We start from the raw sequence: 15716 nt of genomic DNA, 5'->3' as shown, positions 1-15716 counted from the left end.
ATTTCACAAATCAATCTTCTATAAAGTATCTTCTCAAGTTGCTGCAGCATGTTCACATTTTAGTATCTCTAGGGTACCACTTAGTCTATCTGTCTGAGAGGTCTCAATTCATTGTGTGGTTGGCTCACTTCCTTTCCCTGACAGTCAAAGCTTAGCAGGGCGTCTTACTTATAAAAGATTTTCTTTTATACAAGTTGTCCTTGATTTTTAAATCCTTACTTTCTGTCTTAGAATTGATACTAAGTATTGGTTCTAAGGCAGAAAAAAGTAAGGTCTAGGCAATAGGAGTTAAGTAACTTGCCTAGGTCACATATATACTATGCCTGAAGCCAAATTTGAACCTTTAAAGAACGAAGCCAGGAGTCTGAATAGCCAAGTTTGAGTTCTGGTGCTATTTACTGACTTTGTGGACAATATTAAGCAAAATTCCCAAATGCTCTAATCTTCCCTAAGCAGATTAAAATGTAATTGAAAATGTTTGAAATGGGAGCCAGGAAAAAAAATTGGCTTAGATTTATTTTAGATTGAACTAAAGTAATCAGAGTTTGGCACGAGAGAGGGTTTTGTTCAGTTTTTACCCCTGATATTTATCATTAGTGTTACTGAGAGAGATTGGGAAACGATGTGCTAACAGATTATCTGAACACACAACTCTGTTTTCCTCGCTGTGTAAAGGAAAACTTCCTTGAGGTATAGGAGGACCCTGACCCATTTGAATCATGGAGCCCTCTACTGGGAAATGCATGACATCAAAGGGATTTTTCATTTGGAAATATATTACATAATATACATAAGAGAGCAGTATATTTCCCTTAAATTATTTACTGAATGCCTATAATGTGCTAGCATTGTCCTGGCTGCTGCAGGAAACCAATGAGGTACAACATAGAGATTTGTAAGAATTTCCTGAAATGTATTTTCAGTGCCTTTCCTTTTTCAGACCAATTTTTCTTCTATTAAGAATACATACAAGAATTCTAAGCTTAACCTTTAGGGTTAAAGAAAGAAAAAAGATATTAAAGATTTTTTGGTAAATAGATTTCTTTGTTTTGTTAGTAAAGGCCTCCCCAACTTATCTCTAAATAGTATGCCAGACTGTGGGTCTGATCAACTTTTTTGGTTAGTTTTTTTAAAATGTTAAGCTTTCTAGGATCTTAAATATTTATACTTCCTCACCAAATTAGAATTAAAATGGAAATCAAATTTGTGAACTCGTCATTTATTATGCTGATTAAATACACATTATGTATTGTGAAAAGAAAGCAGCTTTTATGCTTAGTAAGTCAGTGGGTTTTCTAAATGCTAACCTGTGGTTAGAGCACTTAACTTCTGAAATTAAAAGCTATTTAAAGTGTTGGGGGATGACTAAACTTGGCCTTCCAGGAAAGTGGCAGGGTTTACTGTGCTCTGCTAGAAGGAGGCAACCCAAGGGTAGCCAATCCGAATTTTAACTGGGACTTTGTTACTCTGGGCAAGACTTTCAGCTTCAATCATCACTTCCCTTGCCTTTCTGCAAACTGAGATAGTGAATAGAGACTGATTGATCACTTTAAGATCCTATGGCCCTTTTGTCCCAGTTGCCCCTACAGACATCACTCATTCATTCACCATCCTTCACCAAAACAAAACAAAAATGAAGCACACAATTCAAACCACAAATAATCCATGTTCGATGAAAAGTAATGTAACCCCTTTCTTCCTTAGGGAATTGGTGGAAATAAAATGAGATAATATCTCATGAAAACACCGAGTTCTTAGGCAAAACAGTAGAATTTCTTTCTATTATGCATTCTTGTTTCTCTGGTTAAAGTAATCTCCATTATTAGAGGCTCTGTTTAATAGTGCCAGGATTGCCTAGTCTTCTTCATTGTCACTAAAAAGTGAAGGGTTTTTGCTTCTTACCTGACAAGTAGTCAGGAGTGCTGCCTTTGGAGTGACTCCAATTTATTCTGAATCCCTCAAGTATAAATAGTAGATATGATTGTCTTGAGTCACAAAAAAACCTGGTTTTCCATGGATAGTCTCAGTTCACCCATTTCTTCTAGTCTCTACCAGGTCCACATACTTGCTTTAATCTGCTTCTGTTCCCTGAGGCATTTCTACTTAATAGAACCATAGTGTGAACAAGTCCCACTATAACAGAAAACAGTCAGCACAACTATATGGGCTCTCACCAACATTTTGCCAAATGCCTACTGTAAGCCTGTGGAAGACACAGGGTAGATTCAGTAGGTCATAGAGTCAGAATTCTTTCCTCCCACCTTCTCTGCAGTACTCTCTCTTGTGTCCACTCACAGATAGACACTTGGGCCATAAAGTCTATATGTGCACAAGGAGACAGACCGCTTTCTAAGTGCCTGAGAATCATAAAGAAACGTATCATGGCCACAAGCTCTAGAGTTGTGGGAGATAACGCTGATCCCATCCTCCTGCCGGGTGATGTATTTAGTGACAGAGGACTTGAATTTGAACCTTTGGGCCTTAAACAAATCTCCTAACCTCTCTGGACCTTGATTTCCTCATATGGACACTGAACTAGAAGGGTCTGAGGTACTTTTGATAACTTCTGTGCTAGATGATTCCTAAGATCTCTTCTACCCTAAAGTTATGATCCTGGGACCCTTTGTATTCAGAGTTGACCTTTTTCATAGTTTAGGGTACAGTAATTGAGTAAAACATTATTATAGTATTCATCATTGTCTAATATTATTTTGGCTATAGTTTGACACATTAAACAGTTTTTCATATACAAACATAATTCTTCATAAAATTGCCCAATTTAAATCTGGAAGGTCCTAAAAAGGACTACCCTAGCAATAATAATAGGTGGCAGAGTCAATACTTGAGCCTCCAAACACCAAAGCCATTGTTCTTTTCAACTGGTACACACCACCTCTCCTATTAGTCCCTTCTTCAGTTAATAAATTTACATTTTTTCTGTGAAATATTAAGATCCCTTTTAAAAAATAGTCTGGTATGTTAGATAGACCATCTAAAGAAGATTTATCATTGATGGCAGCCAGAACAAAACACAATGAGGAGGCCTGACAGATGAATTGCAAATTGTACCAACAGAAAGAGTAGCCACAACATTGAAATTATAAATCCATCCAAGTGTCAAAGTAAAAACCCTTTAGGCATAATTATGCCATAAGAAATCAACACCCCATTAAAATTATTCAATTTATCTGAAATTGCTTTTCATTTAAATATGTTCATAATTATATACACAAATGTACTTCGTGCTAACACAGAGCCTGGCACCTAGTAAGAACATAGTAAACTACTGTCAATTGGTTGATATATATGTGTATTTACATATATTATTTATAGATATACATATGCATGTTTTCCCCTGCAGATCAACTGCTAGAGAGTATGCCCTGAAAATCATCAAGAAAAGCAAATGTCGAGGCAAAGTAAGTACTATGCCTTTGTCATCATCTTCATATGTATGAATATTCTTATGAAAAGTTATATTTTCAATAGAACAAAATGCTTTTAAGATTGCATGACCAAAATAAACACAATCTCTAGAGTATGATAGCACTCAGATTTGGTGAAATATAGCATATGTCTGTAGTTGTAACATTAGATTCCATGTATAAACAAATAGCTCTCAAAATTGCTGTAAATATTTGGATATTGGTCCTGTTTCCTATTACTTTATTCTTTGCTTTCTTTGGTTTATTCCTTTGTTAGACTGTCAATGGGAAAATATTTGCTGTAATAGATTCTATAATGTATGAGACTCAGTCAGGACATTTTTCAGCATTTTATAGATTGCTACGATACCTGAAACCTGTTTCCCTTTATCCTCCCAAAGGAAAAAAAGCATTCTTCTTATTTACTCATGAAGGTGATTTTTCCTTTTGACAGGAACATATGATCCAGAATGAGGTCTCTATTTTGAGAAGAGTGAAGCACCCCAATATCGTTCTGCTGATTGAGGAGATGGATGTGCCAACTGAGCTGTATCTTGTCATGGAATTAGTTAAGGTATGTACTGAGGAGGAGGGACTTCACCTTCTACAAAAGAGGAGACATTATTCATCTATTCCACAGACAGAATTCTTTCCTCCAGGTGTTATCTTTTATAGCTCGTGCAATATTTCTGTCTCTCATTTCATGCATTGGCTCAACAGATTTAATACATATGTACCCCTATCATATTTGATGTATCTAAACACAGTAGAAGAACATTATTCTGCTTATTTCATTGGTAAAACCCAAAGTCTTCACCATTGCTCATAAAGACAAGAATTGAATTCTCTTAATCATTAAACTGAACCAGAAAGATAGAGAAGCCATACCAACTAGATATTAATCCATCAAAGTAAAAAAGTCTTTTAACCGTGAGACCAAACTTAAGGAATAAGGAAAAGACACCTTAGGAAATTCTTCAAAAGAACTGGTTTCTTTTTGATTAAGTATATAAATACACATGTGCATAACATGCATACACACACACACAGAGCTAGATCCCATTAGAATGGATAAGGAATCCCCTGAAGAGGGATGGCATTATTTGAATTCACACCGTGATTCCAATAAGTCAAAACCAATTATCATATTTTACACCATTAGAACTTCAAATAGTATGAATTTGAATATATCAGATCACTTCAAGGGATTCCCTATTCAAACTATCTGGAATCTAACTGGATACATATATCTATATATATACACACACACATATATATGCCTGTTTAGCTTTCAATCAATATTTATTTATTAATGTACTTAATTGAAAAGAAACTCCAGTTCTATGAAAGAAGTTAAAAAGAAGTTTAAAAAAAAGTAAAGATATTCCAAGATATTTGTTTCTTACTCCTTATTCTTGGTGTCATGGCTGAAAGTCTTTTACTTTGACAGATTCATCATCTAGTTTGGCACAGCTATTCTCTCTTTCTTGTAATTTAATGATTAAGAAACTTCAATTCTTGTCTTTATGAGAAATGATGAAAATTTTCAATTTCACCAATGCAATAAACAAAGCAATGTTCTATTGAATTCAGATACATCAACTCTCATATAAGGACATATGTATTAAATCTGCTGAGCTAATGTATAAATGAGAAAAATATCCACACTGTACAATTCTATTGAACTGGAACCAGTTACCACAGTTTATATAATTAAAATTTTAAATAGTATGGATTTTAATACATATGAGCACTTTGGTGGATCCCTGGATTTCCTATAAATGCATTCATATTACACATTTGCACATGTAATACCATGTTACATAGATATTACAGCCATGTCATAGAATACATTTTCCTTTTAAGAATGCAGATGGTACACATTAATCCAGTCTCTAAGATAACAGTGTCCTCCTATGTAGAGTTTACATTTTAAAATTCCATGATGATCTATTTTTCAACACCTCTCCTTTTTAGTTTAATTTTACTTTTTAGTTTTAACTCTCCTATAATTTAGTTTAATATTCATTGTCATTTACACTTTTTTGCTTGTGAGATATTCTTAACTGATTACTTCCCATCTTTCAAGCTCTATGACAGGTAAAGATCCATGTCTATTGGGACCATCTTTGAGTCCTCCCTTCTGAAACAAAGAGGAAATAAATAGCATGGCATAATGAAAAAATGCTTCAATTTGAGTCAGAGAACATAGGTTCAAATCTTTGCTCTGCCATTCACTATCTCTGCATCTTCAGGAAAATAACTTTCTCTCTCCCTGAGCTCAGTTTCATTATTGGCAAAATGAGGTTTCTGAACTGGATGTTCTAAAGTCTCTCCTAGTTCTAATCCATCACCTATGAAGCATATTTGTATTATTCTAGCATTTGAAGAATTGAGCGTTTACTTTGAGGAAGTACTAGATTTCTGGTTAATGGGATTAGATTTTAGATAAAAGTGAAAAGAAATTGACTTAAGGAATTTGACACAAAACCAATTTGTTACTTTTAGAAAAATATGTATTTTTAAAAATATTTTAAAAGTAATCTTGACTGTTTCATTTTGGAGCTTTCACAGTTTGCTTTATACTTCAACTATACTTCAATTAATGAGCATATTTGGTTGGGGAAAATTCATATTTGGAATATAACTTCATTCTCCCTCATGCTGTTTTCCATTTAACAAATTATGTATTCAAGGATAATATTTAGAGGAGGGTCGTTATTTATCTTGGTTTCCCTTTATGAGATGTTTTGTTCACTTGTGAGTAGCAGAATGGTGATGTGAACAGAGATCTCTCATTACAGTTCTGAAGTCCTAGTTCTCACTAATTCTATGACCTTGAGTGAACAACTGAGGATCTCAGTGCCCCAAGCAACTCTTTAACACTATAAAGCAGATTCCAATCTGCAACAACAAATGGGGTTTCCTGACTAGGAGATCTTGACACCAAGGAAATCACAGATTGGATCCAAAGTAATTTCATTTTTAATGGCTTAGTGCTGTTTCTTTCATCATTAGTTTCATTATATAAATATTATAGAATGTTCTTTTCTCAGCACCAAGGACAGTATTTTTACAGCAATATTAATTGTCAGTCCAACAATTGCTGACTGTTTTTGCTACCTACCATGTGTTGTTAGAATTAACTAACCATCTGTTATTGACTGACTTTTGAAGATCAGAGTTTAAATCCAGTTTTCAGACAGCAGTGGAATCCAAAAGGAAAAGACGTAAAATTGTAGAGAGTTCTTTGCCAGTTAATATGATACTGTGGATTATTGGTCATCATATGTTCACACTATGGCTGCCAATAAATTCTAATGAGGGGAAGCCATTTCACTGAATGGTTCCATGGAACCATTAGGACTCCCAGATGCTAAGGAATCTTAGCATATGCTGAGGAACCTTTGGGATGGGGGAGGGGACCTGTGGGAAGGGTTATTTGCCTTAAGGCCATTCACTTCTTCACTGAACAGTAGATAGGCCGGCCCTATTGCATAGTCCTAAGAGTTGGGTCTCATTGCTTGGAGATTATGTCTAGAGGCTTCTTGAGAGGTCAAAATTAGACCTAGACTGGACTCAAAAGACTCAAGGAAGTTACACAAGTTTAAATCCTCTTACAAATAAATCCCAAAATACCTGTCTTCCTTACTAAAACCTCAACCTTATTATAGAGAAAGCAATCACATAATATTCCAAATAGTACCATAGATCTGATTTGAATATTCACTAGAGTTCCAACCATCAATCAGGTTATTTTTTATCCCTCTCCAAAGTACAAAATATAATCTCCAAAAATCTATGATTTCCTTACTTATAAAGGAACTTTTTAGTTCACAAAGAAAACAATAAAAATTTTTGGCCCATACAAGTCATTTCATCAGGGTAGGAAATTTCCTGATGTAAAAACCCCTACAACTAATGCAGACTGGTAGTTACTGCTAATTTATAGTCTTAAAAAGTTGCATAAGATGCTGAGAAATTCAATTACTTATCTGATAGTCATACACTTAATATGTTAGAGACAACACTTGATTCCAGGTCTTTTTGACTCTGACACCAATTCTTTATTATATGATACTGCCTCTATGTTATAATTAGGGGTGCTATATAAATAAAATCTAGCCACAGCCTACTGAAGCATGGAAGAATCTCATTCCTAATTTTTCCTACAAGATGAAAAAAGTTAAATAAAAAAACCAACAAGAGTCATCTGTCTCCTCAAGAATAATTTATTACAAGTTTTCCTTTGTTAATCAGCAAATATTTACAGAGTATGTGAAATACATGTTATATGATAAGGATCAGTTTTTGATCATATATGATTAAATTAATAATATAGACAATAAGTGATATGAGAACTCTAAGAAGGAGAAGGAACTGAGGAAAGAGGTGGTTTGGACCAGACTCTGAAGGACAGGTAGAACATTTGGAGAGGTCAAGAAGAGATGGAACATACCAGGTAGGAAAGTTTCATGACAAACTTTAAATCTAGGAATTAGCTGGCATATTTGGGGAATAAGGAAAATAGTAAAGCTAGATGAAAAGGTATATATGGGGACATATAGAGAAATCATTTTGGAAAGATTACTGAGAGCCATAAATGCCTAACTGTCTGAACTTTATAGGTTCTATAGAACTATATTCTATAGGTAGGAGATAAGCTATTGAACATTCTTAAGGAAACAAGAAACATGATATAATCTGTGTTTTTTGAAAGATTCACTTGATGGTCAGGGACCTGGTAGGAATGATTTGAAGGAAGAAGATGTCAGGGATGGTTAGGTGATGAGGGCCTAGACTAGAGGAATAGCAGTGAGGCTATAGAGGCAAAGACCTTTTAAAGGAAGAGTGAACCAAATTTGATGATTGGGATTTAATCTCTGACTTCTCTCTTTCTCTCCTTTTTTCCTTCCACAAACAAAAATTAGACTACCAAAAAAAATACTCTCTTACCTTTATAAGTAACAATGAAAATGGACTGAATCCTGAAATGGAACAAAGGAACTGGTTAGAGACCTATAGGGCATCTTTCTGCACAATCAAATGACTATATTCTTCAGAAGATTTAAGGGAGGACATCACATAGGATGAAACACATGAAAAACTTAAAATCTGTACTATTTCTAGAAGCATGGGGTAGAGAAGTGTTAATGAGTCATGAATATATTGAAAAATTGAAACAGAAGTAAAACCCAGACAAGATATAATAGTGGTTGATAAGAAGATGATTCTCAAATCTATATTTCCTACCAAAATTCCTCATCTGAGGCAGCATAGTACAATGGAAAGAACACAGGTTTGGAGTCAGAGATCTTGGGTTCCAATTCTGACTTTGCTATTTACTACCCATACCACATAAGGCAGGTAATTAATCTCCTTGGGCCTCAGTTTCCTCATCTGTAAAATAAAGGGGTTGGATCAGATGGCCCCTGAGATCCCTTCCAATTCTAAATTCATGATCCTATGGCCATATCTTTAATGACTAATAGTACATCTACCTTTGATTGTCCCACTGTTATTTCAAATTCAACACATCTAAAATTGAACTCATTTTTAAACCTATACTAGTTCTACTTCTACTTTTCAAACCCCTCATTTCTATCATTATTACTATCATTCTCCTAGGCCTCATTCTCCACATCAGAGAAGTCACTAAATTTTGTTAACTACTCCTTCAAAACATCTTCATTGTTAGTCCAAATACTATTCACCTAATACTCCTTTTTTACAGCCAGATAGCAAATTGGATTATAGAACTGATCATTATACTCAATAATTTGCTCTATTATTTTCCAGAATAGTTTAGAACTATGATCAAATACTATTAGTACATCAAGTTCAAATTGTTGGATTAAAAGGTTGAAATTGGAGCTTAAAACTATTCTACTTTATCTATGTGATGAATCATCTCTAAAAGTTCTCCTGTCAAATTAAAAAAGAATAATTATAATTTTAAAATATACTCGAATAACTAAGGAGTTCTGAAAAACTTATGTTTAAACATTTTATTCTTGCTTTCCTTCGCTCTTTTTTTTGCTTCAGTCCCTCCTTTCCTTTTTCATTTATTCCCTCCCTTCTTCCTTCCTTGTTTTATTCTCTCCTCATTTTCTTCATTATCCTTCTTCATCTCCTAAGTCATTGTCTCCTTCATTCATTCCATTCCTTCTTTTATTCATTCTCTCCCTCCTTTCTGCCTTCATTTCCTCTTCCTTCTCTCATTCTTTTATTCCTTTCCTCCTCTCTTCATTCTTTCCCTTCTTCTTTCAATCCCTTCCTCCCTTCATTTTTCTTTTTTTTTTAAAACATATTTTCATGGATTTTTTTAATTTTTTTTCCTCACAAAGAAATCTCTGAAATTGAAAAAATCAAATGTTTCCCTGTGTTCTAATAGGGCTATTTTCAATAAGCTTAATTGGTCTTTTCATTTCAGAAGGCTACAGGAAACGTATATTCTTTTCCCATAATTCTTGTTTCTTGTTTTGAAGGTTGTAAATATGTCTTTTGATTATATTGAGAGGAAAGTTTATGCATGATATAATAATTCTGCCCAGGGTATATCAATGGCACAAAGCATACAATCACTAAGATTTAGCTTTGATGACCCATATTTATTAATTAGTAGGCAATTGAAAATGGTATAGCATATTTTTCTTCCCCCTTTCTACTTTGAGCTGGCTTTTTACTTTAGGAAGAGAAGCTATTCTAAGAGGCAAGTATAAGGGAAATTTTTAAATTACCAAATCGAGGCAGCTATGTAGCATAGAGGATAGAACCTCAAGCATGGAGATGGTGGGTCCAAGGTTCAAATCTAGTCTCAGACACTTTTTAGTTGTAAGACCCTGGGCAAGTCACCAAATCCTGATTGTCTAGCCCTTACTACTCCTCTACCTTGGAACTAACACTCAGTATTAATTCTCAGACAGAAGGTAAGGTTTTTGTTTTTTTTTTTTTAATCCCAGTCTCTGACTCCATCTTTCACTTTCCCTGTAATTTGTCGGCTTGCTCTGTAGGTGGCCCCAATAGACCATCTGCTAATGTTCTGCATTTCTACTGTTTTGTTCTCAGGGAGGCGACCTTTTCGATGCTATTACCTCCACGAACAAATACACAGAGAGAGATGCCAGTGGGATGCTCTACAATTTGGCTAGCGCCATCAAATACCTGCATAGTTTGAACATTGTTCACAGAGACATTAAACCGGAGAATCTGTTGGTAAGAAGAAATAAAATTTCTAATCTCATCAGTTTGGGAGTTCCTTGATATGATCACATGTTAACCTTTCTGAACTATTCCTTCCTTTTAACCCTAAAAATACAACTTGAAACCATTTCTTCAAGCTGAGTACGGCAAAAGCTACGAGCAATGAGACTGTCATCAATGGTCCCTCAGGGACTGGGAAGAGATAATGTTGCTAATCCCACGAAAAGACTGACATACTTGAAAAAATCAGGGCCATTGAAGCAGTGACTACTTTAATGTGTTGGAGCAACTATTGAGAGTCTATTCTGTGGTCTTTGTAGATTTCTTACTTACAGGCCCTACTTTTGACAATTATTCCTTTATTGTATATTTTGAGACAAATGGATGACAATTAACATGCCACCATTCAAACCCAACAAATCCTTGAAATCATAAATCTGGTAACACTAGATGTCTCAGCATTAAGAGGAAGAAAAGGTCTTAGAGAAGGCTAGCATTAGAACCATCAGGAATTTTTCAAGTTCAGTTAAATATTTTCAAAATTATTTCTTTATTAAAGTTGCTAGAAGATTAATGTGACCCTTTCATTTCCTACTCATATTCCCTGCTTTTGACTTTTCCTTTTCCTTCCCTAAATTAATCTCAGCATTCCAATATTATTTGTGTTAACTTCAGAGAACCTTTGAATCTCTCCACCTACTCCTGGAGAGACATATAGTATAGATAATAGAATGTGGAACAGAAAGGAGTGTCAAATGGAAGGGGTCACTAGGAAGACAAGGGTTCAGATCCCAACTTACTAGTATGTGATCATCAGCAAGTCACCTAAACCTCTCTCAGCCTCAATTTCCTTGCCTGTAAGTTGAGGGGGTTGGACTCAATGATCTCTAAGGTCCTTCCCAGCTCTAGAGCTATGAATCCATCATCCTAAAACAGGGAGATACAGATTTGATTAAATAGGAAAATGAACTCCATAACACAAAGACCTATTCTATGACTATTCAAGTTAATTGTAAAGAATAGCATTATGTTTTCTTGAATTATACAAGAGTCACTCATAGAAACATAAAGTATTTTTCTCTCTAAAAAGAAAAATGCTTGGTCAGCAATCAATACATAAATAGGGATCTTTTTTCCTGAAGGCTCCAAATTGAACCATTTGTCATCTCTTTAAATGACTTCCTTTGTTGTCCATAATCATAAATTTGTAGTTTATTGGTCTATAAGTGTACCCTCCAGGGACAAGAAAAGAAAATTGCAGATTCTTCTTGAAAAGTCCATCTTAACTCTATTGTCCTTTCCACTGCACATTCTGCTTTGTGTGTTATTCCATAGAAATTAAATGGGTAAAAGTTAAAAGGAGGCAGATTTCAGCATAAGAATTAACTTTCTAATAAGACTTAGCTAAAAATAAAAAAGGCTTCTCCCAAAGTAGTGATCTCTTCCTCCCTTGAAATGTTCAGGTGGTAGCTGGATAATAATCTACCATACATGTTTTTGTAGAGATTCTTAGCAGAAAATTAGACTAGATAGTTCTTATATTTCCATCTCCAATTATCAAGAAAGATGGGCTATCAACTAAAAATGCCAAGGTTTAAATTCTTTTTTTATGATTTGAAATTTTTTATTTAATTAATTAATTTAGAATATTTTTCTGTGGTTTCCATATTCTTTCCCTCCCCTCCTCATACCCCCTCCCATAGCCAATGAGCAATTCCACTAGGTTTTACATCTGTCATTGATCAAGACCTATTTCCATATTATTAATATTTACATTAGAGTCGTTATTCAGAGTTTACATCCTCAATCATATCCCCATTGACTCATGTGATAAGCAGTTGATTTTCTTCTGTGTTTCTACTCCCACAGTTCTTTCTCTGGATGTCAATAGTTTTCTTTCTCATAAGTCCCTCAGAATTTTCCGGGGTCATTGCACTGCAGCTAGTAGAAAAGTCCATTACATTCAATTGTGCCACAGTGTATCAGACTGAGAAAGAATGCTATCCACTTCCAGAGGAAGAACTGTGGGAGTAGAAACACAGAAGAAAAACAATTGTTTGATCACAAGGGTTGATGAGAATATGATTAAGGATATACACTAAGAGATCGCCCTAATGCAAATATTAATAATATGGAAATAGGTCTTGATCAATGACACATGTAAAACCCAGTAGAATTGCACTGTGGGGGAAGGGGAGGGGAGGAAAGAACTTAAATCATGTAACCATGGAAAAATATTCTAAATTTATTAATTAAATAAATTTTTTCCATTAAAAATAAATAAATAAAATAAGGTTCTCCTGGTTCTGCTCCTTTCATTCTGCATCAATTCCTGGAGGTCTTTCTAGTTCCCATGGAATTCCTCCAATTCATTATTCCTTTGAGCACAATAGTATCCCATCACCAACATATATTACAATTTGTTCAGCCATTCCCCAATCGAAGGGCATCCACTCATTTTCTAATTTTTTGCCACCACAAAGAGTGTGGTTATAAATATTTTTGTACAAGTCTTTTTCCTTATGATCTCTTTGGGTTATAAACCCAGCAGTGGTATGGCTGGATCAAAGGGCAGATGGTCTTTTAAAGCCCTTTGGGCTTAGCTCCAAATTGCCATCCAGAATGGTTGGAGCAAGTCACAATTCCACCAACAATGCATTAATGTCCCAATTTTGCCTCCCCTCCAACATTTATGATTCACTTAACTTCCATCAATCTCAGTTTCCTCATATGTAAAATAGAGATGATATACCTGTAGCACCTACTGCAAAAGATTGTTGTGGAGGTTCAAACAAAGGGGTAATTAATTTCTTAAGACTAAAAAGTTAATAATAGTTTTAATGACTTAAAGAGAATGAGAAAAACAGCAATTTACTGATGAAGTTCTATTTTACTTCTTGGAAGCTGAAATTTTTAAAAAATGAATCCAGTTATCTGAAAATGAAACCCTATGATCTAATATCATGATTTCCTGAACTAGTTGAATTAGTTTCTTTAAAATAAGAGTCAAACTTTAAATACTGAATTATAATTATGTCAACTTCACAAATGCAAAATGATATGAATAAATGTCCTCTTTAGTTTAACCCAGGTTTCATGTAATCATTTTGAATTTCTTTTTAGCCCCTTTACTGGTTAAATAATTCCCAGGATACCAGTGATCCTTTGGCCAAAATCTAAACAGGGTTATACATACTATAGTCCCATAGTCTGAGCACAGCAATGATGAGGACTATGTTTGGTTGGATACATCTGCTATAGTAGTCAGCATTTAGTCCCCTAACACAGGATCACAAGAACATTGCACATTTATCCTCAGAGTTTAGGGTCATCTATGGGGTTTCGTGTGGTTTTATGATCACCTGCTGCCTTTTATTACTTTATATTAAAGACATTTTTTAAAAACATCTTTTCCAAATGGTCTGGCTTTCCCATCTAAGACAAATCAGGTCTATACACAAACATCTTTTGTTGAGGAAGTTATTGTTAAGTGCCTAAACCCAAAGAAACAAAAAGCAAAAAATCGTCCCTTTTCAGACTCCTAATGTAAAATACCAGTGTGCCAAAAGTCTGCATACCTAACCTTTCACTGTGTCTATTCTCGGTAGGACATGCCTTCATGTTTTAATTGGGCCCTTTTTTCATAATTGCTGCTATTTAACACGTTTATTCTGTCAAATCATGGGATGTCTTTATAGCCATATAATAAACCCTAGAGAACAACTTCTCTGACTGTAGCCATCTGCAATGATCACAAGAGCAGCTTACAAAATACTGACAGTCTTTATAGTAATAGGATACATATGGCAGCCCACAATTATGTGTAGCTGCATTCAATTAGTGCTGTACAATTACACAGTTTTATTGCTTCGTTAAAACAGTGAAAGCACTACATAGTGGGTAATTTGCACTAATCCCCGTCTCTTTAATAGCCCTTCAGCATTTAAATGTAGGGCAGCATCTACAGTATTTATTGTGCCTAAGACGAACATTAAATTATCTCTCACGGTGTGATTACTCCTTGACGAACAATTAATGTCCCACCACCTCAAATGTGGGTTGTGGTGGTCATGGGCTTTACTTAAAATGTAGTTAGAATGAAAGCAAACTTATTTTCTTATTTTACAAGGGGACCATATCACTGAAGCAACTCAAATCAAGTTATCTGAGTAGTCTACACTTGCTGCTTGCAGTTATCAACTCTGAAGTATGCTTACTAAGTCACTAAGCTCTAAAGTATGGTTACTAAACAGAGGCATTGAGGAACAAAGTCAAGTGGCTTCGGTCAGTAGTAGATATCCTAGGACTTGGCATTGTAAACATGCACTTGTTAGATGCTTTGAACTAAGTTTTTAATTAAAAGTTAGAGATCTTTAAAGTAGATTTATAGCTGCCATTTGGGAAAATACTTTCTTGGAATTAATTTTTTTTTGGTGAAACAGATGTATTCAACAATCTGTGGTTTTAACAAAGTTTTAATTAGATTTTTAAATCATGTTACCCATGCCCATCTTTTATTGGTGCAGCAACAGAGAAGTGTGCCTCCATCTGTGATTGTTGCCCTCTCTTATGAGAAGACTCATTTGTAAGTTCATTAGAATTCTCCCTTAGCAAATTTCTCACTGGACTACGGTATACATTCCTCTTAATTCTTCTATATCCTATAGAAGAAAAAACCCAGTTTCACAGTTTCATAAATCATATATCATCAAGTAAATGACAAAGAATTTTAAAACTACAGTCCTAAACCTGAAACTCTAGACAGTTGATTAACTCATAACAAGTTTTTGAAACACATCTTGTTTGTTTATGAATAGAAATGTTTTCAATTATGTTCTAAGCTTTGGTCTCTGAGTTGTTATTTTCTCTCTTAAGCAATACCATGACCTGTTCATGTTAATTTTCTTTACAATTTTATAACATAACCCATAGGAGGAGAAAAGTTTTGATGCAGCCTTTAAGCATGGAAACGTCTTTAAAATACTATTGTTAAAAGAGGTGAAAGAGGGATCCAAAAAAGACACTGGAATTTTATAACTGTTGTAATTTAAATTGTTTCTTGAGATAGATTAGAAACAATCATTTCTT

General features: G+C 34.6%; 1 protein-coding gene across 8 annotated transcripts in view; it reads left to right on the top strand.

The window, feature by feature from the left end:
• Positions 1-15716, top strand: part of DCLK1 (doublecortin like kinase 1) — a 415491-nt gene that overhangs the window by 337913 nt on the left and 61862 nt on the right. For all 8 annotated transcript variants that reach the window (XM_007495323.3, XM_007495321.3, XM_007495322.3 and 5 more), the window contains 3 exons: positions 3362-3419; positions 3880-3999; positions 10494-10640. In XM_007495323.3, coding sequence (XP_007495385.1) covers positions 3362-3419; positions 3880-3999; positions 10494-10640 — 325 coding nt within the window. The remainder of the gene's footprint in view (positions 1-3361; positions 3420-3879; positions 4000-10493; positions 10641-15716) is intronic.

The sequence above is a fragment of the Monodelphis domestica genome, chromosome 4 (assembly GCF_027887165.1).
Source record: "Monodelphis domestica isolate mMonDom1 chromosome 4, mMonDom1.pri, whole genome shotgun sequence".
In the NCBI taxonomy this organism is placed as follows: domain Eukaryota; kingdom Metazoa; phylum Chordata; class Mammalia; order Didelphimorphia; family Didelphidae; genus Monodelphis; species Monodelphis domestica.
Note: the sequence above shows the minus strand (reverse complement) of the source record. Positions and strands in the feature narration are given on the sequence as shown.